The 23,508-nt window shown below is 54.2% G+C and overlaps 10 protein-coding genes across 10 annotated transcripts in view; 3 read left to right on the forward strand and 7 right to left on the reverse strand.

The window, feature by feature from the left end:
• The window catches only part of VTN00DRAFT_3214 (uncharacterized protein), a gene marked incomplete at both ends in the record, with an annotated part of 2,248 nt that extends 1,689 nt beyond the window's left edge, over positions 1–559 (reverse strand). The window contains 2 exons of the mRNA XM_069429507.1: positions 14–311; positions 394–559. Coding sequence (XP_069282952.1) covers positions 14–311; positions 394–559 — 464 coding nt within the window. The remainder of the gene's footprint in view (positions 1–13; positions 312–393) is intronic.
• Positions 560–1,268: 709 nt separating this feature from the next.
• On the forward strand, positions 1,269–3,385 carry VTN00DRAFT_3215 (uncharacterized protein; the record flags this gene model as incomplete). Its single annotated transcript, XM_069429508.1, has 8 exons — positions 1,269–1,449; positions 1,541–1,667; positions 1,732–1,799; positions 1,874–1,944; positions 2,012–2,322; positions 2,403–2,662; positions 2,715–2,808; positions 2,869–3,385. The coding sequence occupies 8 exons, from the start codon at positions 1,269–1,271 to the stop codon at positions 3,383–3,385; spliced, it is 1,629 nt and encodes a 542-aa protein (XP_069282953.1).
• A 560-nt stretch (positions 3,386–3,945) lies between these two features.
• VTN00DRAFT_3216 (uncharacterized protein) lies at positions 3,946–6,561 on the forward strand (the record flags this gene model as incomplete). The annotated part of the gene is made up of 2 exons (XM_069429509.1): positions 3,946–4,157; positions 4,245–6,561. 2 exons carry the CDS (start codon positions 3,946–3,948, stop codon positions 6,559–6,561), a joined length of 2,529 nt encoding a protein of 842 aa, XP_069282954.1.
• Positions 6,562–7,033: 472 nt separating this feature from the next.
• On the reverse strand, positions 7,034–9,859 carry VTN00DRAFT_3217 (uncharacterized protein; the record flags this gene model as incomplete). The annotated part of the gene is made up of 1 exon (XM_069429510.1): positions 7,034–9,859. One exon carries the CDS (start codon positions 9,857–9,859, stop codon positions 7,034–7,036), a length of 2,826 nt encoding a protein of 941 aa, XP_069282955.1.
• Positions 9,860–10,682: 823 nt separating this feature from the next.
• Positions 10,683–11,702, reverse strand: VTN00DRAFT_3218 (uncharacterized protein; the record flags this gene model as incomplete). Its single annotated transcript, XM_069429511.1, has 1 exon — positions 10,683–11,702. The coding sequence occupies one exon, from the start codon at positions 11,700–11,702 to the stop codon at positions 10,683–10,685; it is 1,020 nt and encodes a 339-aa protein (XP_069282956.1).
• A 146-nt stretch (positions 11,703–11,848) lies between these two features.
• VTN00DRAFT_3219 (uncharacterized protein) lies at positions 11,849–13,564 on the reverse strand (the record flags this gene model as incomplete). The annotated part of the gene is made up of 1 exon (XM_069429512.1): positions 11,849–13,564. The coding sequence occupies one exon, from the start codon at positions 13,562–13,564 to the stop codon at positions 11,849–11,851; it is 1,716 nt and encodes a 571-aa protein (XP_069282957.1).
• A 742-nt stretch (positions 13,565–14,306) lies between these two features.
• On the reverse strand, positions 14,307–16,418 carry VTN00DRAFT_3220 (uncharacterized protein; the record flags this gene model as incomplete). Its single annotated transcript, XM_069429514.1, has 7 exons — positions 14,307–14,755; positions 14,806–14,939; positions 14,993–15,153; positions 15,205–15,784; positions 15,839–15,998; positions 16,063–16,096; positions 16,191–16,418. 7 exons carry the CDS (start codon positions 16,416–16,418, stop codon positions 14,307–14,309), a joined length of 1,746 nt encoding a protein of 581 aa, XP_069282958.1.
• Positions 16,419–17,532: 1,114 nt separating this feature from the next.
• VTN00DRAFT_3221 (uncharacterized protein) lies at positions 17,533–18,210 on the reverse strand (the record flags this gene model as incomplete). Its single annotated transcript, XM_069429515.1, has 1 exon — positions 17,533–18,210. One exon carries the CDS (start codon positions 18,208–18,210, stop codon positions 17,533–17,535), a length of 678 nt encoding a protein of 225 aa, XP_069282959.1.
• Positions 18,211–20,272: 2,062 nt separating this feature from the next.
• VTN00DRAFT_3222 (uncharacterized protein) lies at positions 20,273–20,891 on the forward strand (the record flags this gene model as incomplete). The annotated part of the gene is made up of 2 exons (XM_069429516.1): positions 20,273–20,474; positions 20,710–20,891. The coding sequence occupies 2 exons, from the start codon at positions 20,273–20,275 to the stop codon at positions 20,889–20,891; spliced, it is 384 nt and encodes a 127-aa protein (XP_069282960.1).
• Positions 20,892–21,662: 771 nt separating this feature from the next.
• VTN00DRAFT_3223 (uncharacterized protein) lies at positions 21,663–23,003 on the reverse strand (the record flags this gene model as incomplete). The annotated part of the gene is made up of 4 exons (XM_069429517.1): positions 21,663–21,823; positions 21,895–22,800; positions 22,882–22,936; positions 22,998–23,003. 4 exons carry the CDS (start codon positions 23,001–23,003, stop codon positions 21,663–21,665), a joined length of 1,128 nt encoding a protein of 375 aa, XP_069282961.1.
• Positions 23,004–23,508: the final 505 nt, after the last annotated feature.

Consider the following 23,508-nt stretch of genomic DNA (forward strand, 5'->3'; position numbering starts at 1 on the left):
TATAAATATGTACCCACCGGAAGTAAACTGCAAATTCAGCACATCCCCTGGCTTCACCTTGTTCTGCGCCCGCCTCAGAAAAGCCGGATTGTTCATGAAGATCGAATTCGCCTCCTGCACGAACTCGCTGTACGACTGGAACTCGATGCCCTTGCCGGCGTTGCTGAAGGACGTGACGTCCCCCAGGGAGACGACCCGACGCAGCTCCGGCAGCGCGGGATTCGTTGGACGGCTGTCGCCGAGGAGCATGTCGATGTGTGCGGAGAGAGATCTTGTTCCGATCGTGGGGGAGACGAAGATGAGTTTGCAGGCTGACGAGTCGATCGTCAGTACTTTCAAGAATCAAGGCAAGCAGCAGACATTGGACAAAGAGGATAAAAGAATAAAACATACAGCTCCTCACAACAGCACTCCTCAACTCCTCCGGCATATACGCCGTACTCAACACCACAACGGGACATCCGATCCTCGCACCGCCCAAAAACACCTCGATGTACTGGTAACAGTTTCCCGCGACGATCCCGACGCAGTCCCCGTGCCGCAGACCCATATTCAGCATGGCCTTGGCCAGGATCTTGCTCCGCTCCGCCAGGTCCCGGTAGGACAGTCGGACGGATTGCCAGGGGACGACGAGCGCGGTCTTGTCGCCATGTTTCTGGGCCTGTTCCTCGATGACGGAGCCGAGGGTCTTCGACCAGAGGGGGGGCTGGTCGGGGCCCAAGACCAGCGACGGGGATTTGTCGCTGTTAGGTGCCATGGTGTTATGTGTGAGCTTTGTACTGTATGAAGCGGACGACAGTTTTCGATGTTTTAAATTTGAAAGAGGTCATCAACACCTCTTATAATATACCTACGGACTTATCATTTTTTAAAGCTGTTTTAAACTATTTAGTCCGTTTGCGGGGTGCCCAGGTACCTCCATAACTACTACCTAGGTACAAGGTAATAATTAGGGCTCGGACGGCTGTGATGGGGGGGCGGAGGACTCGGCAGCCCGGGGTTCGGACCGAGATATAGTTACCCTTCCACCCCGACGAATCTCTAGCATGGATCATCCCCCGCAGAAAGTCGGTGTCGATCCCTCGGAGCTTGCAGCTAGAAAGATATTATTATCTACCTGATGTAATTATCGCCGGCTGATCCAGAACGGCCCGTGTCTTCTCTCTAAATTTTTACAGTCTACCTAACTGTACCTACCTACCTAGGTACAGACCTACCTACCTCTGGTATACCTGGTACAGGTACAGGTACAGTACTTCAAGCCCACCATGACAGCCCAATCCTTCCCCGTCGTACAATCTCGCCTCGACCTCCGCGGCGCAATCTTCCAGGCGAACCGAGAGAGCTGGAAACCGGTCCTTGACAGGTTCGAAGCCGCGTTGAAAGATGTCAGTTCTGAAGGGACGGAGGCCTCGTTGTCGAGACATCAGGAACGAGGGCAGTTGCTAGGTACGTTGGTTGGTTCGCTTATATTTACGTTTCTGCAGAGCTTTTATCCTGAAGCTTTCAATGCCACATACTGATGATGTTTGTGTGTCAGCCAGAGACAGAATCGCATTACTGCTCGACCAGGATTCGCCGTTCCTCGAACTTGGAACTTTCGCGGGATTCGGGCTGAAAGATTCGACGCCGTGTGCGAATCTGATAGCGGGGATTGGGAGCGTGAGGTAGGTAGAGCCAGATTCCGCTGAGTTATGCGCAGTTCCCAGTCTGACTCGGGGATCCACCCAGTGGCCGGCCATGCCTGATCATGTCGCACATTCCTACTCAGAGTGGTGGCGCATGGAACGAGATGACTGGTAAGGAAGGCCCTAAAGTTCCTGTCAATGTACATTATCAGAGAGAAGAAGACTCACGAGGAACCTCGTTTCAGTCATCAAGGTGAACCGGATTATGGAAATTGGATTCGAGAATGACCTTCCTCTTATTTCCCTCGTCCAATCGGTACGTGCTCCATTCACCAGTGGATTTTTTAACTCCGAAGACAAAAGTGATGCTGACGACCAACAAGGCCGGCGTTTTCCTCCCCCAGCAATTCCGCGTCTTCCACAAAGGAGGCCAGCTCTTCCGCGACCTGGCCGTCCGGACGCAACACGGGAAGCCGTCGTGCGCGATCGTCTTCGGGTCTTCGACCGCCGGAGGCGCCTACCATCCCGCTCTGTCCGACTACACGATCTTCGTCGAGAACCAGGCCCAGGCCTTTCTGGGAGGACCGCCCCTGGTGAAGATGGCGACCGGGGAGACCATCGGAGCTGAAGAGCTCGGCGGTGCCAGGATCCATGCGACGGTTACTGGTCTTGCGGATCAGATCGCGTCGGATGAGTACGTTTCTTTTCTTTTCTTTTCTTTTTTTTTCCTTTGGCAGTCTTTGGACAATGTCATCTTTACTAAACGGTCTTTAGATTTGATGCCATCCAGAAAGCCCGCGAATGGGCCGCTACGCTGAACATGGGTGCAGCACCTCAACTGCCGATGCCAGAAATCGCCGATCCCCTCCCACCCCGGTATCCCGCGGACGATATTCTCTCCATCGTCAATCCTGATATCCGGAAACCGTTCGACATGCGCGAGGTCCTGCTGCGGATCGTGGATGACTCGAGACTATCGGAGTTCAAGCCGAGATATGGAACGAACATGTTGACGGCGTGGGCGCATATCTTAGGTAGGCACACTTCATCAGACGAGGGGACACGAGATATTAAATTACTTGATAGGATTCCCCATCGGAATCGTCGCCAACCAAACACCCATCATTAACCCCAATGAGGCCGCAAAGACAGCGCAGTTCATTCGACTCTGCAACCAGGAGTAAAGTCCCCCTTCATATCCGACGGGATCGAAGAGAAGGTTCAAGCTAACATTCATCAGAAATATCCCCATCATCTTCTTCCACAACACGACCGGCTTCATGGTCGGCCCCAAAGCCGAACACGCCGGCAGCATCAAGATGGGCGCGCAGCTCGTCTCCGCCGTCAGCTGCTCGACCGTGCCTCACATCTCCATCATCTGCGGCTCCTCCTACGGGGCCGGAAACTATGCCATGTGCGGCCGGTCCTACCGACCACGGTTCCTGTTTACATGGCCGACGGGCCGGTGCAGCGTCATGGGGCCCGATCAGCTCGCGGGCGTGATGGAGACGATCCAGACCGCGGGCGCCAAGGCCAAGGGACAGACGCTGGAGCCGGAGAAGCTGAAGAAGCGGGTGCAGAAGTTCCGGGATGAGGTTTACCGGGATGCGGAGTGCTATTCGACGAGTGCGGTGATGATCGATGATGGGATTATTGATCCGAGAGATACGCGTGATATCCTTGGGATGTGTCTGGAGGTTGTGACGCTGCCGGGGGTGAAGGGGACTACGACGCATAAGTTGCTGGCGAGGATATAACTCTGCTTCGAACGGTGCAATATTTGCTATTACATAGGATAAATCTTGTGGACTGTTTGATACTATTTACTATTTTAGACCAAATGTAAATCTTAAGCTGAATCCTCGCATTCTGTTATTTTCTTCAACTAGAATCGTGAATCTATAAAACCGCGTACCGTAGTCCACCCTGATGCCATACGTGCACAAACGACGACAATAACACCAAGAGCAACGAACACATTTCCTCAGGTTCTACACGGAAAAAAAAAGTTACTCTTCCCGAGCTGACTCCGAGGCGAGGATCGGTATCGCCGTTCTAGAACCCGGCCTCCGCGTCTCCGGTCCGCCCCGCCCCGCTCCACTACGGCGCCGGACCGGGAACCGACGCGGACCGATCGATCGCTCTGTCAATCGACTTCTTACCGCGGAATCTGCGAACAGCCAAGGTATCGTAGCCCGGCAGGAAGACGAAGACAAAGATCGTCCAGCAATAAAACCGAGCATTAATTAACCACTAACCTACCAGCCACTATGCATTTCCTACCCCTATCAAAGACTCTACTACCCCGTGACGCAGGATGACAATTCTCCAAGACAACAACACAAGCGGAAGCAATGGCTCCGTCTGCCCCCTCCGTAGCCCTCTCTTCGTCGCGCAACCCCCTCTGGACGGGAACGGCAGACCGAAGATCCAAAAGATACTGATCGCGAACCGGGGCGAGATCGCGTGTCGGATCATCGCGACGTGTCGGAAGCTGAGCGTAACGTCTGTGGCTGTTTATGTTGAGGAGTATGTCCTTTTTTTTTTCTGATACAGTACTATCTATATACGGGGAAAAAAAAATAATGGCAGTGTTGATTAACCGGTTAACGACAGAGACGCCCACTCCAAACATGTCATCGAGGCAGACGAAGCCATCAACATCGGCAGCGTCGAGCGTCCCGCCAACGGCCTCAACCCCTTCCTCGACATCGACCTCCTGATCGAGACCGCCGTCTCAGCCGGCGCGCACGCGATCCACCCGGGCTATGGCTACCTCAGCGAGAATGCGCAATTCGCAGATCGCGTCCGACAGGCCGGACTGATCTTCATCGGGCCGAGTTCACGAGCCATGTTGACGCTGGGCGACAAACGCATGTCCAAGGAGTACCTGCGCACCCATGCGCCGGAGGTGCCCCTGATCCCCGGGTTTGCGGGGTCGAGCCAGGAGGCGGAGGATCTGGAAAAGGCCGCGGCGGAGATCGGGTTTCCGGTGATGCTCAAGGCGTCGGCGGGTGGTGGCGGGAAGGGGATGAGGATCATCCGCGAAGCGTCGCAGCTGCGGCGGGAACTGCACCGCGCGCAGTCCGAGGCGCAACGGTCCTTCGGGTCGAGTGACTGCATCCTCGAGAAGTACATCGAGAACAGCAAGCACGTGGAGATCCAGATCCTGGGCGACAGCCACGGCGAGGTGGTGTCTCTGTTCGACCGCGACTGCTCCGTGCAGCGGAGACACCAGAAGGTCATCGAGGAGACGCCCTGCCCGTTCCTGACGGAGGAGACGAGACGACGGATGAGCGAGGTTGCGATCACGATCGCGAAGCTGATCGGGTACGAAGGCGCCGGCACGGTCGAGTTCGTGTTCGATGTCTCGACGAACCGGTTCTACTTCCTGGAAGTCAACGCCCGACTGCAGGTCGAGCACCCCATCACGGAAGAGGTGACAGGCTTGGACCTCGTATCGCTGCAGCTCTTCGTCGCAGCCGGTGGACGCCTCCGCGACCTCCCTGCGATCCAGAATGTCTCCCAAAGGGGCCACGCCATCGAAGTCAGGTTGTGCGCCGAAGATCCGCATCGAGACTTCTTCCCGGATCACGGCAGAGTCCACCTCTGGCTTCCTGGCTTTTCCTCCTCCTCCAGGACACAACATGATGTCCGCTACGAAACCGCCATCCAGACCGGCTCCTCCGTATCCATCTACTTCGACTCCATGATCGCCAAGATCGTAGTCTGGGCACCAACAAGACCTCTAGCAATCTCAAAACTGGTCGACAAACTCCGATCCACAGCCTGTCTGGGCGTCAAAACCAACCAGCTCTTCCTGCAGAGCTGTCTCCTGCACCCGGCCTTCCACGACCCGGCATACACGACCTCCTTCATCCCGAGGAATCTGGAAAATCTGCTTCGGAACCCTCACGGGGCACGGATATCATCATCATCATCATCATCATCATCATCATCATCATCATCATCATCATCGGCGGAAGAAGAAGAACACGAGAAAACCCTCTCCATCATACCGTGCTTGTACCTGCGCAAGCTGGCAGAGGAAGCCTCAGACGGCCGTCGCAAACCCTTCAGCAACGTCCGCAGACAGTTCCGCAATCAGCGCTTCGATCCGGTCAGCGTCCACTGCGACGTCGTGACCGCCGTGGATCGGAATCAGACCAAAGCAGAAGGAGGAAAGCAGGAGGGACAGCCGATGATGTGTCTATGGAGTCCATCATCCCGCTCCAAAGTCTCCAGCAGTAATAATAATGTCCGCGAACTCCATCTGATACCAGTTCCGGCAATAACCACGGCCACCAAGGACCCCCAAAAGAAGAAAGAAATCAGCGAAGCAACCGCCCTCTACAACACCATCAGCCGAACCCTCCGTAGTAGCGGCGGCGCAACCTCTACTACTACCACTACTACTCCTCCTCCCAAACCCTACCTCGTCACAATCGACACCTGGGACCAACCCCCCGGCGCAGACGCAGATCCCTCAACACGCAGCACGCAGGTCTCGATCAACGGCTCCAAGATCCTCGCGCACATCGCCATCGACTCTAAACATACCCATCCCCATCCCCCGAACCAAAACCACCCCGTAACCATAATCTGCCACTTCCCCCACCTTGGCACCTCCCTCACCTACGCCCTCCACCCCTCCCTCCTCTCCTACTGCACCTCTCTCCGCAAAACCACCACATCCCAGAACACCGACCCCTCCCAGAACCATCGACCAATAACAGCCCCCATGCCATGCAAGATCCTCTCCATCCTCAAGAAACCCAACGAGGAAGTCAAGTCCGGTGAGACGGTGATGGTGATCGAGAGCATGAAGATGGAGGTGGCGATCACGGTGTCGGAGAACGGGAGGTTTCGGAGTCCATGGAAGATCGGGGACGCGGTGGAGGAGGGGGGGGTGCTTTGTGAGGTTGTTGTGTAGAACTAACTATGGTATATGTGGTAGGGTAGGATAGGATGGGATAAATTGCTTACTGATATTGATAACCGAACCGAATATGCATTAATAAGCATGTCAAACAGAAAACAGAAAAATTAACTCATGGATATCTAAGCAGGTAGGTAGCTAAATACAGGACCAACCAAACAAAAAACGACGATTGCGGAAGGAATTTTTTCCGGATATTGTAAGTAAATAAAGCAAAAGACGTATGTAAAGGGTAAAGGTATTCGAAACGTCAATGCACCATGTCATATGTCATGCCTGTCATTCATTCCATCGTAGTAGGTACCTAGGTAGGTAGTAAGTATTGCTCTCACGTCGCGTCATCCACTCCAATTTCGTTATTAATGCCAATCTGGCTAAGGAGGAGGATCTGATGATATCCCCGTCATCCTTCGTATGGCATGCACAAAGCACAAAACAATGTGATTCAATTAACCGACCCACAAGTTTACCACCTCCTCGACCCTCCATCTCTCTTACTCTCGTGGTGGTGGTGATGATGCGCCTCCTCATCTTCCTCCTCCACCGGCGCCGGCGTTCGCCGTTCAGTCCTCCGCTTCGGGCGCCTTCTCCGGTTGGAACTGACGTTGCTGGCCGAGTCATCCGGCGCGAGGGACATATCGTCGTCGATGCCGTCGTCCTCCGTCCCGCTCTCCTCCCAGGTATTCCCATTTCCATTTCCATTGCCTCCGAGCGCAGGCGCCGGCGTGCCCAGGCGCGCTTCGACAGCGGTAGAGCCAGAGCCGCGACGGGCCTGGTTGGCCAGGGACAGGCCGGCGCCGCGCTCGCGGAGGAGACGGCGCACAGCTTCGGCCTTGCAGTGCAGCGCTTCGAAGGCGTCTTCGAGCGCCTCCATGCTGAGGTAGATGTCGCGTTCGATTTCCGCGAGGGCGGCGATCTCCGTCTCTTCGTCCATGGCGATGGGAGCGCCGAAGGACGCGGGGCTGCTGCTGTTTATGCTCATGTTGCTGCTGCCGTGCGGCTGGCTCACGGGGCGGAAGGTGCCGTCCATGTAGGACGGCGTCGGTCCAGCGCGTGTCGAGCCAGCGGCGCTAAATGGAGTTCCAGCACGACTTGCTGCGCGCGGAGGAACAGACGCAGACATCGGTGGTGGGAGGTTGTCGTCGGCACCACTGCGCAGGAAGCCGTCAAAGCGGCCGGAGATAAGGATCTCCCATTCGTCGTTGCTGATCGCGGCCAGAGTAGCGAGGACATTGTGCATCCCAGGGTTGTTCAGCATGTAGATGGCCGTCTCAGGATCCCTCGGCGGCAGTGGCAACCTGTAGAGCCGCTGTATCGCCAGTCCGGATGCGGTCAGAGGCGCAGACCGAGCTCTCGAAAGGGGTGTCTCTGTCCGCTCGACAGGAGCCGGCGTGGAGGCGATCCCGAGCAGGGAGCGGAAAAGCTGCCGCTGTTCGTTGTCCAGGTGTGTCATGATCGCAAAGGTCAACGTCTCGTCGTCCACTTCATCTGGCGGGGTCGACTGTTCCGTCTGCCCCAGGAGCCACTTGTCCACCGCCTGCTTGGTCTTCCGGGACTGTCGGATGTAGTGTTCGCGGTACTCTTCCGGTACATCGATGTCCAGCTTCTGCATCGGGATGTGTTCTTCGCCCATGGACTCCTGGTTGACGACGGCCGGGGAGATCATGAAAGGTGGCCAACTGGGGAGCTCTTTTCGGCCGGAAACGAGCTCGAGCACTTCTCCCCAGCTGACGCCCGATGCACGCTCGGTCCAGTTGTCCTTGTCACACATCAAGCACTGGCACGACTCGGACGAGATGTCGCGAGCAAAGACAGCCTCCAATCGATCCAGCAACCGGCGAGCAACAGATCGATATCCTGTCGCAACAGCCAGGGAGCCATTCTTCGCCATGACGGTACTGTAGTCATCCAGCAGCCGGTTGAACGGCTCGAATACCTTGAAGCTGGCAACCTGCGGCTGGAAAGGCTGCTGTGGCAGATTCGGCGGTTCTCCCGCACTCAGCATATTCTTCGGTACTCGATAGTTCAACCCGCCGTTTTGGAGCAGGTAGTCGACCTTGGGTATGGACAATGGCATCTGCGGCGGCGGAGGCGGCGGCGGAGGCGTCCCGTAGCGCCCTGCGGTGTTATCAGCCTCAACGACCACTTCAACTGGCGTCTGATGGTGGGACATGGACGACCGCGTCTGGTTCCTCGACGGCGGTTTCTTGGGCGGTGACGCAGGCGTCTGGTACGTTGAGGGCTGGTTAGGCGCAATAGACGTAGCATCTGAATCATTTGCTTCTGAAGCTTCCTCCGGGATTGTAACCGGAGGATGCGTCGGGGACGCAGCTCTGTGACTGAGAGACCTCCTCGGTAGTTCCACTCTGTCGTGAAGCTTCGTTTTCAATGGCGTTCTGTGGCTGGTCGCCCGACGCACCGCGTCGACCTCGCTGTGCAGCTTCGCCCTCAAAGACATGCCTTCATGTCGCGATGACCTGTGACTTCTCGGGCTGTCCTCCTTCTTCACACGTAGGCTGGGGCTGGACCGTGTCGACCCCGTCCGGATCTTCATCTTTTCCTTTCCGTCCTTGACCTTCTCTTCGCCCTCCCTCCCGTCGGTCGATCTGCTCCCCCTCCTCTGGGACTGCTGATCCACATTTGTCAGCGGTGGGCTGGGAGGCGCGTTATGATGATGATGATGATGATGGTGATGATTATCATCATGGCTCTCATGCTGCGTATTCTTAGCGGCCCCGTTCACACTATCACTATGCTTCCCCGAACTGTTACTTTTGCCGGCGTTGCTGTCCGCCTGTCCACCGGCATCCTTCCCCGCAGCCAAGTCTGTCGGATCCGGCGTGAGGACGCTCAGCTTGGCGCCCAGGTTGTCTCTGTTCCCGACGGCTTCCTTGCTATGGGCCTTGGAGAAGGTCGGGTACGGCAGGCTGGTCCGCGACTCGAGGAAGGAGGCCGTCGAGGGACGGCTGGCGCTCTCGACGCCCGGCATGGAGGATCTGCGTTCTCGTCGCGAGCTGGAGGTCGTCGTCGTCGTCGTCGAGGAGGTCGAGGCGGTGGAGCGGCGTCGTTCCCCGGTTGCGTCCCGTTCTCGATCCTTGGTCGAGGAGCCGCTCTTCTTTCCGTGGGACGAGCGGGAGTGACGGTCACTATCTCGGTCTCGGTCTCGGTCTCGTTCACGATCGCGTTCGCACACTCGATCTCGATCTCGATCCTTGTGGTGGGATTTGGATTTCACCGTCGTCGTCGAGTGTCGTTCCCGATCTTTGTCTCGAGACGGCGTCAAGGAGGGCATGGTGCCCAGGAACCCACGTGTCCCGCGGTCTATTTACAGTAGTCAACTCTGTTTTCTGTCTTCTCCGGATGTGAATGTGCGTCTGCGTAGCGCCCCGCCGGGTGAATGGTGATGGATCGCCGTCTGGCGTCTAGAGGCTGCAGTGATGCCGTTTCACTGGTCCAGTGCCCAACGCGGGCGCTTGTCTCGTTCGTCGGCCGGTTTAGTCAGGCAGGAGAGCAAGGCTGCGTATTCGCTGGGGAGTGAATAATAATAACTGACAAGGTGTCAGTTACTGTGGATGCATGCCGGGGGGGGGCTCGGCTGGTGTCGTTCGTGGGTTTGGGTTCGGTGCGACGCGAAGTGATGCTCCACGGTTCCGCAGTGGGAGGGCTGGAGCAGTAGTGAAGCTGAACGGTGACGTGGGAAGGCCACGACAGGTGTCAGACCCCGCTGGCTCTGTTAGGTGCGTGCGAGGCGTCGACCGGTAAGATACTGCAGGGAAAGTCGATGGATAGAAGGTCCAGGTTCAAGGTCGTCGTAAGTTCGTCGTCAGAAGTCAGGGCGCTGAAGGTCTGAGTGGAGGAGGCTGGGGTCGCTGTCTGTCTTGTTTTCCCCGCCCAATTGGGACCCTCCAATCGGACGTGCCTGAGGCAGAGCATTATATACTGATAGTATCACTATTATTACTTCAATGCTTTTGTTATCGGCTACTCTACAGGGTATCTGCTGCTATATTACAAGATGCCTAAACCCCAAATAAGGTACTGTACAAGCATAGAAGGCAGTAATCAAACATCCAACACCATGAACATGAAACAGCCCAATATATTGTACATCCTCGTCAGACGCCGTGCAACCCATTCGACGCCTTGACCGGCGACGTCTCAAGCACCCAGTTCCCATCTTCCTCATGCGCAACGCCTCCGCGCTCCGCCGCCCGCATCACCTCGTCGCTGGCCCGCATGCACTCCCCCGTCTCCCGGTTCCATTCCCATCCCTCCTTCAGCCACATCCAGGTCAGATACGCGCGCAGCTCCTTGTCGGTGGGTAACACCGACTTCCACTCAGGGGTAAAATCCGGCGCCGTCGCCCCGGTTCCCTTCCAGTCCGTCGCGAGGCCCCGCAGCTCGTCGCGGCAGAAGATGCGCCAGCTGTCGATCGCGTACGCCCCGATCCCGGGGAGATGGGCGATTTCCCAGGCCACCCGGGGGTCATCGTCGTCGATGCACTCGTCCCGGCCGACGTCCCGGCCATCCAGCTTTCTGGGGTAGTGCAGCTTGCGGTACCGCTTGCCTTTGGTCGGTGGTGCAGCCAGCCAGGTCTTCGCCAGCTCGATGCACTTCTTCGCGCGTTGGTTCTGGAACCCCAGGCAGTGGATCATCGAGACCAGGTCCTCCAGGTCGGCCCCGGCCATGGCTTCGACAGTGGGATATCGCTCGAAAACCTGGAACATGACAGGGATAGCGACCCCTCCGCGGGTTCTGTTCAGGAAAATTGTTGCGATGAGCAGCCGAAAGGGGTCGTGTGCAAGCTGCTCCTGGATCAGGCCAAAGGACGGGGCAGAAATCGGAGGGAAAGGAAGACAGGACTCGGCGTCGACAGACGGCTTAGGGAAGTACGGGGAAACTTTTGGAAGCTTTGCACGAGGTCGCGGAGGTTGACCGTCAGGCTTGGATGGTGATACTTTTGTTGGCGTTCGAGGAAGCGGCGGGTGATGTGGGACAGGCTGGTTCTTGCTTGGTGACGCTTGAGGGGATGAATCAGGTGAAGGTTTGTCACCTCTGATCGAACTCACATCACTTGGAACGTCGCTCAGAGGGGAGTCGGAGGACAAGTCCTCTTCGAACGTGAGAGCGTTCATCTGCTGTAGAGTTGCGTCTGCAAAACCGCTACCTTCAGGGGTCTGTACCTGTGCAGCAGTTGCTCGCCTCCTTCGTTCCTTTCGTCTCGAGAAATACTTCGACGTCACCTCATCGCTGGCCGTCACGCCTTGCGAATCATCGGCGTCTAAAAACCCGAGTCGGACTGCGTGAGATCGACTGCAGGGATCTTGTCATGTTCCAACCCTCGTAAATCGTGCACGCCAGCCTGATCAGTAGCTGAATCTCCGGTTCGTTTTTTGATTTCTTGACCCGAGCGCTTGGAATCGTCGTTCGGGTGATCGACATGTTGCTTTCCTTCCGACAGCGTCTCCGCGAAATATCGGTACCTCTTCGCCTTTCTCTCCCTCCATTTAGCTCTGTGACGCGCGTTTCGTTCCAGACGCGCCCGTATTCTCTCTCGCTCTTTCGCCTTTTGCTTTGCCCGCTTCTGTGCATTCTTTTCCTTCCTGGACTTTCTTTTCGGTGGCGTACCGGAACGCGAAGCGTTGGAATTGGGAATCAACGTGTCGGCGTCTTTCTTGTCAGATGACGCGCCTGCAGATTGTTCCTCTAAGGACCCAGGACCTGTCTGGATCTTGGGCTGGGCTGTATCAGAGGCAGCCGATTCCTCCAGGTTGAAATGTACATAGTCTGCCGTCGGATAAGACGGTCCATCAAACCAGTGTGACTGGTTGGCATTCACTCCCTCGTCGACATCAGATGCCCTATTCTCACCAATCGCTGACTGTCTAGTCTCCGGCTGTTCCTCCATGTCATCATCTTCGACGACGATAAATTCAGAGTCAGATGTTGGACCACCCTTTTCAACGTTCTGGAAAGGATCGTGATATTTGGCACGTGCAGGAGAGTCGGTAGGCGATTCAGCAAAATGCTTCAGCAGGTTTAGCACCAGTGGCGAGTCTCCGCGATCAGGCTCGCGCGGTGAAGGTGTAGAGAAAACCGTGGATCCTTTGCGTTCTGGAGATGCCCTGTATCGTGATTTTCGAAGACCTTCTTCCGAACGGCGTTTCGCTTTCCTCCTGAACTTGTCTCTCACGTCAACACCAATGGAACCGTTGCCATCACTGTCCGTAAGCTGACGCTTCCTCTTCTTTTCCCTGTTTGGCAGGTGATTCTTGGAGGGCGTCATCTCTTCATCACCCCGAAGCTGATGGCAATCATCATCATCAATCTCCTCCGGGCCGAACGCGCTGCCGTCTGAATCAAAGCCGTCCTTGAACTCTGGCTCGTAAAGCTCGATGTAACACCTCCGGATGTATCTGATCAATCTCTCCGTAGAGGCCTCGTCCATGCCGGCTTTCAATGCCTTCTTGCGTAGCTTCTTCGTGAATCGTCGTCGTGCGGAACGGAGGATGGGAGGGTTGTGTGACTTCATGAAATCGTGAGTCGTGATGAAGGTCATGAGGCGGGATCGTTTGCGCTCGGAGACGGAGGCAAAGATCCTGTCTTCCTCAGCTTGGGAGTCGTAACTATCGTCGTTATGGCCATAATCATGACCGTCATGACCGTCAGGATTGGTATGTGAGTGTACCTGAGTGTGACTCGGGGCGGAAATTTCTCGCGGGGGGTCGTATTGCTCTAGGTCGGACTCTGCGGGAGGTGAGGTAAGGTCGATGACTTCTCTGTGACGACCCTCAGCTTCCATGGTGGCCGCAGCACTGTCAATCTCCTCGTCCTGCCGAGTTGAAGTGTTGAGGATATCTTCGACCGTCCGCTTAAAGACCGTCTCATCGAATGGCTGGTACGGATCGAGGTCAAACGAAGGAGGGGAGATCTTCACTGCGACTGCGACTGCGGGGTTTGTGTTCTTCTTGTAGTCCTGATATTCGATTCCCTTCATTGCCCACGCTGCTGTGGTATCTTGTTTCCGAGTCGAGATCGCTTGAGAAGAGTTTGGCTTTGCGAAGGCAGTTTCAAAAGCTCAGTCGGTCGATCGGTGGGATTCGTGGGATTGACGACGTGTCAGACACGCGCATCACGAGCAGAGCGTGTGGAGCAGACAAAGGCCAGAGTAGCGGGAAGTACCCAAAGCTCCGTTTTGCAAGGAAGCGTCAGGCTAGCTCCGTAGGTGCTCGCGGGCCGCGGTAGATCTCCAAGGCGAAGTGAACGTGCGGGGTAGAAACGCCAGTGAGGCTTGTCCAATGGGTCTGCAGAAATGAGCGTGTGGGAGCAAAGGTCGAAAAAAGGAGGGGATGAGCACGACGAGGTGAGAGAGGAGAGAAGAGTTCTCGCAGTAAGAGCTATCATGGGCGGTGAATACGCAGCTCGCACGTTTTAACTCGGGATCCACGAACTCTCGGGGAAGATGCGCGCACAGACCACATCTTAAACAGCGGGCGGTCGCGTCAGGTCCATCCTCGCTCCGTCAAGTTTCTCATGCCTATACCTCTACGTCATATATGCCAATCAGTGAAAGCTATTATCATATTCTATTCAAGTACGGTCTCGAACATGATTTATGTCTATCGGCCAACATGCATATCGCCAGAATCTATCTCAAAGCAGATCATGAGAAACCCAACTTGATAGTACAACACCTGCTCCATGAACGCAAAATAGATTTCCAACCATAAATGATGGTACTAGACGGAAAACCCACCTGAATTGAGCTGTCTCGGCTCTCCTGCTGCGTCAAACGTCCCATTCGGCAACACCCGGATCGCCTGCGCGGTGCTCTCACCCGGTGCCACCCAAGTGACATTGTGCCCGCGGGCTTTCATGAACGCCACGGTAATATTGTCGTAGGCATACTCGAACGAGACCTGGTTGGGCACCAGCTGGTCGTGCAGACGGGGCTGCGCTAGGGCCTCAGCAGCAGACAGGCCCTGATCGACGGCGTGGATGATGTTCTGGATAGTGGCAGTGATGATCCTGCTTCCTCCCGCTGCTCCGACAACAAAGAAAAGCGTTCCGTTCGGATGAGTTACAATGGAAGGAGAAATGGACGAAAGCGGCCGCTTGCCTGGTCGGATATAGTTGGCCGGGGATGGTATGTATCCGAAGGCGTTCGAAGAGCCAGGAATCGAGAAGTCTGCAAATGTCAGAGAGGGGTTGTAAACGACCTGGAGGGTGCAAGCAAACCATTCATCTCATTATTCATGATGATTCCCGTCTCAGGGACCATCAGTCGGCTTCCAAACAGCAGGTTAATCGTCGTCGTGAGGGAGATAGCCAACCCGGTATGATCAGCTACTACAACGTGCGATGTTCCCGGGCTGAAGACCGTCAGAATCTATCTGAAGAGAGAGAGGGAAAGAGGCGAACGTACGTTTCCAAACTTTCGATTCCATGCGGATCATATGCGGACACGTTTTGCGTGTGGAAATCGGATATCCGCCCGCGGATCTGCCGAACCGTCGAGTCGTTCAGCATATCCCGTTGGTACTCATCAAGTCCATCAACAAACGACGGGTCGCCGAGGTTAGTCCTCTTTGCGAAGTCAGCTGCTGATCGGTCCGTCGATGAGAAAGGGTTGCAAACCTCGCCGTATCCGAACCTGATCGCCTCGTCTAATCTATGCGTGCTCAGATTGACAGCCGCTGGTGCGAAGAAATCATTGTACCCTTCCAAGACCTTCAACACGCTCAGCGCAACTATGCCGCTGGAGGGAGCAGTGGTACTCGTTATTTTGTAGCCCCTGTAGTCGATTTGTGACGCATTCCGGATCGAAACGGTGTAGTTCTTCAGATCGTCGAGGGTCATTGTTCCATTTGCTGCCTGCAGCGCGTTAATCATCGTCTCTGCAATCGGCCCGGAATAGAACGCATCCGGACCCTGGTTCGCGATGGCTTCAAGGGTGTCCGCATATCGCTTCCTCGTGATAGTGTCACCGAGCCCCAGCCTGGTTCCATTCGGGGCGAAATCGAGAGCCCACGTGGGGTTTTTCGACAGGAAGTCTTCTCCATCCCCGACTGCGGATTTCATGTACTTGACAAGGTCCTCCGTGACGGGGAAGCCTTCACGGGCGACGCGGATTGCAGGCTGCATGACGGTTGACCAGGGGAGAACACCATACTTTTTGTGGAGATGCTCCAGGCCTCGTATCTCACCCGGAATGCCACTGATCTTCGATCAGCATCGTACAGCGGCATAGGTCCATTAGAGTAGATCATACCTAGCTAAACCACCGTATATCGAAGCATCGGCGTTGTTCTTGTACATATCCTGGAACGCCGCGGCCGGCGCCGTCTCACGGAAGTCGATAAACTCGAAGGAGCCGTTGGGGGAGCGGACCAGCATGAAGCCACCACCTCCAATCCCGCTGTGATACATGCCTGGGATGGTTCTCAGCTATCTGTGCTTCGCCATTTAGTCGCTATTGCGTCTTCGGCCGCTTACCGATTACGCCTACGCAGAACACCGTCGCGACCAACTATATATTTTCAGATTGATTTCCAACGTCAGAACCCATAAATCCATCTCTCGTGGTTGTTAACTATTTCAACTGAACATAACAGCCTACTCACCGCATCGGCAGCGTTTCCTCCCATATTGAGCATGTCCGTCCCAATTCTGCTGCATATTGCGCTCTCGCTCGCGACAGCGCCTCGTTTTCCCTCGCCCAGATGGTGATGTAGGCCGTCAATGTCCAGCCGTCGCGAGGATAGATCCCGTACCGGCTGTGTATATGCACTGGGGAGATTAAGGACCAGAATGATGGTGGTCAGGATGGCCAAAAGAGTGAGAGCAGCCATAGCGAGTGGTCTCCTCTCTGAACGGCTATGGGTGGAGGATGAGGGCAGAACGAAAGGACCGGGCGAACGAGAGATAAGGGCATATTTAACGGTCAGTACTTTTGACCAGCTAGGCGCGGCTGAAGAGAAGGCTGTACCTGTTTCTCGGGGTCGTGCCCGACGGGGCTGCCCGCCATGACGCCTTGCAGAAGTCCGGGGGCTGTGCTCGCCTGCCTACCTCGGATGTCGCCTGACGGAGATCTGGACGAGATGGGTGCCTTGTTATATCACTCAAGGGCAACGTCCTGTCCTGCGGGGTAAAAAGACCCTTCTAGCAGACACCCAGCAGCTCAGCAAGAAAGCAAAAAAAAATCCGCTGGACGACATGACGGCCTCGTCGTGGGTTCGTCGGTGCTTTGCGTTCCTCTGATAAGGCTCCCGTTATCTCTGGATCGGGTGAGAAACGCGGAGCCATGATTCGACCACCAAAGCTGGTTCCTTCTCCACACACAGATGACAGATCTCATCGCGTGAGCATCTCCATACATGACCATGTGAGCTTCGCTGGCCTCGTGTTTCATTAAAGCAATATGGTATCTCGTCTTCTTTGACCGCGAGCCTGCGTTTACATTATTACCTGGGGGCGTTGGCGCTTTTATTTCAGTCCCTTTCCTTTCCGATTTGGATGCATCTCTCCGCTGTCATCCGGGCCACGTCCCGATAGAGGGTTGGAATATCGATAACCGCAGGTGGATACGAGGGCGCTTCAACCCTAGGCGGCGCAGGAAAGTTCGCACGTGGTCCACAATTTGCGGGGTCTCCGCCGGTGGAGTTGTGATGATCCAATCCCTTGATGCATATAACGACTCCGTCCGAACGGCATGGTTGCTTATGTACCCGACAAGGCAAATAGAGAGACAGGTATGGTACTTATCATCATCAATTAAGTAGATGAAGCAAAGCAGAAGTCATGCTGCATCATGCCAGCTGCCTAGTGCACGTTGTCCACCGTACAACGTTTCACAACATAAAAAAGAGAGTGATGGACGATATTGATGACGTGGAAAAGAGAATGGTTGCCATCGAGCAAGAAGCACGCTATATCTGCACGGGTCTAACTAACACCGACTCCCCTTCAGCTCTTCTGTTGCAGAGCAGCCCTCCTCTCTGCGCTCTCCGCCAACACTCTACTGACCGTCTCCCTACTCTTCATCCTCTCCAACCAAGCCGCCACATGCGGAAACTCCTTTGCAGGGTCGTACGCCTCCTTAAACAGTCCCTCTATAGCAGTCTGCCACGGCACGAACGCCAGATCCGCGTACGTGCACTTATCCCCCACCAGCCATTCATGCTCCTCCAGCCATCGATCCAGCACCCTCGAAACGCGTCTCGCCTCGTTGAAATACCGGTCTATCGCACTCGGGAGCTTCTCCGGATGGTACATGCTAAACCAACCCGCCTGTCCGTAGTACGGACCCTGTCCGGAGACCTGGAAGAAGAGCCATTGCAGGGTGTGGTACGCCTCCGCCGTTCCTGCGGGGAAGCTGAGCTTGTGGCCCTTGTCGTAGGTTTCGACGAGGTACTGGACGATGGCGCCGGACTCCCAGATCGTGAGACCGGTGTTGGGGTCCTCGATGGCGGGGAGACGTCCGTTGGGGTTGATCGATTCGTAGATGGGAGTTTTCAGCTCATCGAGAGGGATGTAGACGCTCTCGTAGGGGATGTTGAGCTCTTCGAGGATGATGGCCGTTTTGGCTGGGTTGGGCCCAAGGACGCCGCCGTAGAGCTTGATCGGCTTGAGAGGTTGGCTCATGGTGAGGACACAATAGAGTATATAGTCAATAGGTAGAAATTGTGAAGACGATTTGAATGCCGTAGACAAGTTTGCATTAACGCTGAGACTGCTCTTATAGATCAATATACGTCTCTCGACGACCTCAGTCCAATTTATATATACCCCCTCCACATAGAACAGCAGGCACCACCATATCCAAAAAAAACCATCTCAGCTTAGAAATCCTCATCTCGTCTTGCTGCCTAAATTTGTAATCCATCGGAGCCCGAAAATCTCACAAACGCCATTCGATTCGCACCATCGCCTACATAGGTAACTCTTCGTAAGCTCCGGATGAAAACTCGTCCGTCCGTGACAGAGGACTGAACTCCACGAATCGCTTGAATAATATGCTTTTTTTTTCCCAAAACACTCATCAAAACGGTCCATCCGGACAAAAAAATATTTGTAAAAAGAAACAAAGACCGCGTAAACCTCGTTTGGATTGCGTAATGCGTACTATAGGCCACCAACCGGCCGACCGACTTACGTATGTATGTATGTATGTATGTATGTATGTCTCATTCAGTCCAGTTCAGGTGCACCACACCACAGATTAGAATCAAAGTTCTGGATTTAGATTAGAAAATCATAAATCCCATGTATGTATGTAGGTAGGTAGATTGGAAGCCTAAAACTTACGTAAACCGATCGATCGTTCTCAGTACTACGGAGTACTGTGCATGTGATGTGTGATTCGTGTCTTACTACCATCTGCCTGCCTCCATTACTTACCTGGAGATTGATTGCGCCCCCAGGTACGCTCCCGTTTCTGTCTGGGTTATATTCTATATTCTACCTACTCTCACACTTTGACCTTCCAACAAGGGCCGGGGGCGGTGTCTGTCTACAGTAAGCCAACTGGGCCAGGGGCCTGCCTGCTATCAAGGTGCCGGCTCGATCGAGGCCGCGGGTCGATCCTTGCCTCTAGCTTGAGGGATCCAGGACAAGAAAAGCCCTATTCGCCAAAAGTGAGGTAAACATCTATACTTTTCTCAACAATATTCGACAACAGTGAGGACGCTACTCTTACGGAACCTCCTGAGTCGCGCAGACATTGCAGGAAAAGGCAGTGTGAGAGTTTCCAGAAATTAGGTATGCAGAAGAAGCTCTATCATACCATTTAGCAATGGAGATGAGACGTGTGCTGCTCAGAGGTTGAATTTGGGTTATGAGAACCGTTCTTGTGCTGTCAGACTTTTTATTTATTGTCAGGCGTGATTGGAAATAGATAAAACCATCCATCTCCTCGTCTTACGGACAAGTGGGATATGTGATTCCTGGTGCTGAAAATATGTACAGTACCAGCTTATGTACTTTTCAATTCTCCTTAAGTAGGTATGTAGATACATATCCATAAAAGCCCAGGTCCGCTGTTCACACCATTGCATGAGCCATGCAATCATAGACCTATCAAGTCACTTATGGATATAACTATATTCCTGCCTGTAGTGCATTGCATGTGCCCGTCTCTTCCTCCTAACTGCGCATGCATGTCCTCACAGCGACACTATTAGTACTCTGCTCTGCAGCGCGCCTATAGGTGTACATCCCCACCACAGTGATATTGAGTGAATCTCCACAAAACCAGTGAATATCTCCATGTAATGTGACAGTGAATAGATAATCTGAGGCAAGTGCAAAAGTTCAAGTCAGTACAGCACCATCTCATCTTTCTCACATCCTGACCATGCCACCGTCCCTCTCCCTCTACACCTCACGTTGAGCTTTTACGAACCACACTCTACAACTTCCGATAGAACACCACTCATCTTTTGTCCTCGCTTTCATTCAAAACCATGACGACTCTGATAACAGACATGGAAGATCTGACGTTAGCTCCCGCGCAGGAAACCTCACATCGAATGGGAGAACACGGCCCATTCTCCGGCCTCCCGCAGGGGCACAGGACAATCCCGTTTCAAATCTGAAGACGTTGAGAGCAGCAGCCGAGTGGCTGTTGGAAGAGCTCCGTGAAAATGAAGATGATGGAAACCAATTCATCGTGGTGTTGAATCTTCCGCCGCCCATCCGAGACAGAATGGAGAATGACAAGGAGATCCTGGGGGTTAATTTCCGGTTCATGTTTTACGAGGACGAAAGGATCGGGATTATCAAGGTCCTGCCATCCGTGGCACATGACGGCGTCACTCAACTCCTGAAGGACGAGATTCACGATTCGGCACTTGCGATGGGCGTGTCCAAGCTGGAGATGTTCTGGGTGATGTCCTCCTCTTATCGAGGTCGGAACGGCGGAAAGCAACCAGACCAGTTTCTTTCCCCGGGGCCACGACAGCCTGCAGGAGCACAGACAACCGGCCAACGCTAGTGATCGAAACAGGAGTCTCCGAACCACTCTCGCGGCTTCGTGAGGATGCCCGTTGGTGGTTGTTCCTCAACTCCCGTGGAGACGTCAGAATTGTCCTGGTGGTCTCTATAAGACGGGCGCAGAAGCGAGTTATCTTTGAGAAATGGCAGTTGGCACCACCGAACACTCCCAGGCCGATGACGAGAGCAGTACTTCGATAATTACAGCAGCAGCAACCACCACTACCGCCTACAACACGACAGGATCCAGCTCTTCAGCAGCCATTCTGTGCGCAGACAATCGAGATTACACCAACTTCCGCGACTGGAGCACCGCTGGTGCTTCCATTTGAACTATTGTTTTGTCGGCCTCCTCAGGGCACGGAAGGGGACATTGTTATCAACTAGCAACAGCTCATCTACTGCACTCGCATCTTGTAGCTGCTGTGTTGAAAGCGCGGGAGGAAATGGGAAATGCGGGACTCGGACGACGGCTGGATGGCTGTTAGAAGGGATATCTACTGGGCTATGACCTTGGAAAACTTGTGCTTCTTAGGAGCAATCCAATTATGTCCTTGGTAATTTCTACCTGCAATCCATTTCATGAATATCAAAAGAGGCAAAAAGAACTCAGCATTAATCAAGTATGGTACTATACAAATGTAGCCTAAGAAAAGATGTATATATCGACTAGGGTAGATGTATTCATTTTAATATCTATCGAGAATAAAACGTCAACTGCAGTAATCTGAATGTCCCCGAAAACCGCCCTATTCTATAGATCGCAAGTAATGGTCATCATTACCCCTAGATGAAAAATTCACATTCATTCATCGACGCAAACCAAGGAACCGGCCTAAAATTGACTAGATATGGTATCTTTCATTCAATCCCGCTTCGTCTTTCATCTTTGGGCCGCATGTTTTGGTTTATCTCTCATAACCCGAAATAGTGTAATGTGCATACAAAAAGGTTGCGCCCGCTCCCTGCCATGCCGTAGAAATTTTTTAAATGGAAATTTAGACTCCTGTTTTTGATAACCCAAGGCGTGCCGTGCTCATTTCGACCATCCGCAATCCATCATTCACTTCTATTCGTGCAAAATTGTAGAAACGGAGAAACGTCTAGTGAGTCCCGTTGACAGAGAGCTTCTTTCTGCGCTCGCGGACGGCCTGGGCCAGGGTCTCGAGCACAGACTCGGTGTCTTCCCAGCCGATGCAGGCGTCGGTGATGGAGACTCCGTACTTAAGGCCGGCCTTGCCCTCTGGGGGGACCTTCTGGTTGCCTGTAGAACAGTAAGCTTCGCGCTCAAAGACCTCAAGAAAGTAAATTAAGAAAAGTAAATTAATGACTCACCCTCGTTGATGTTGCTCTCAATCATCACACCCATGATAGCGGTCTCGCCCGCAGCTATCTGCTCCGCCAGAGCAGCCGCGACCAAAGGCTGGTTCTTGTGGTTCTTGTTCGAGTTGCCGTGGCTGCAGTCGACCATGAGACGGGGCTTCAGGCCCTTCTCGATCAGCTTCGCCTTCGCGTCTGCGATGCTCTTTGCGTCGTAGTTGGTGCCCTTCTTGCCGCCACGCAGGATCACGAAGCAGTCCTCGTTGCCCACGGTGCCAACGATGGCGACGACACCGGGCTTGGTAACAGAGAGGAAATGGTGAGGGTGCTTGACAGCGCCAATTGCGTCGATGGCGACGTCGAGAGAGCCGTCGGTACCGTTTTTGAAACCGACGGGGAAGGACAGACCGGAGGACAGTTCACGGTGGACTTGGGACTCGGTGGTGCGGGCGCCAACAGCGCCAACGGACAGGCAGTCCGCAAGGAACTGGGGAGAGATAGTGTCGAGCATCTCGCTGGCAATGGGCATGCCCTTGTCGGTCAGGTCGACGAAGAGCTTACGCGACACGCGCAGACCCTTGTTAATCTTGAAGCTGTTGTCGATGTCCGGGTCGTTAATCAGACCCTTCCAGCCGACTGTTGTGCGAGGCTTCTCCAAGTAGGAGCGCATAACGATAAACAGGTCATCCTTGTATTTCTCGCGCATCTTCAGCAGGCGGTCGCAGTACTCGAGCGCCATATCGGGGTCGTGGATCGAGCAGGGTCCGACGACCACCATCAGCCGGTGCTGGGTGGTATCTGTGCCCTGGACAATGGCCACAGCCTCCTCACGGCCCTGGAGGACCGTCTGTTTTGATCGTTCGGTCTGCGCGATCTCATGCTGGAGGAGGTTTGGCGGGGTGAGGGGGTTGTATCCACGGACTGTTCAACGCAGGGCGCACGGTCAGCACACCGCGCAAGCTGCTAAGTAAAAAAGAAAAGCTCGGGGTAAAGGGGACATACTTCTCGAGTCTTCAGGGTGATTCTTGTTACCCACGTTGGGGTTCTCAATGAAGAACTGCGCGATTGAGTCAGCGCTGGCTGGAGCATTGATTTGTAGTAGTATTAGGGTTCCATACAGACATGATGGCGGGGCGCAATTGCTCAGTCCTTTTGCAGAAAGCAGGGAGAACCAGCTCGAGCAGGGAACTATTAGACTCTCTAAACGAACGAGATGAAAACAGAGGGATCCTCCCTTTATATGTGGAAACTGAAAAACTGGGGTATCTAAATTTTTGAAACCTGGTTGCCCTGCGACGTCGGCGGCCGTCGAGTCATCGTTGACGTATTAGGCGGTTCCGAGGCACGTGACCCGGCCCGGTCTCTTTTTTCGCTTTTTTGTGCATTCGGTGTCTTCTCGGACCCGGCCCCGACCACTGAGCTTATTCAGAAGACGAATGACTCATTCTATAGCAAATGCCGGACAATAATGTAAACATTAATAGCTAATTATCTATGTATTATCTATCTTTGCACGCGAGGCTTTCTGCAATTCTGATTGGCGTTGGTTTCTTTTCAGTGCTGTTCACATTATATACGGAAACCAACTTCTATACATACCTCTCAACTAGGTGATAGGTGACAGGTCAT

This window comes from Thermoascus crustaceus (genome assembly GCF_041956765.1).
Source record: "Thermoascus crustaceus strain CBS 181.67 unplaced genomic scaffold VTN00scaffold_13, whole genome shotgun sequence".
NCBI lineage: Eukaryota > Fungi > Ascomycota > Eurotiomycetes > Eurotiales > Thermoascaceae > Thermoascus > Thermoascus crustaceus.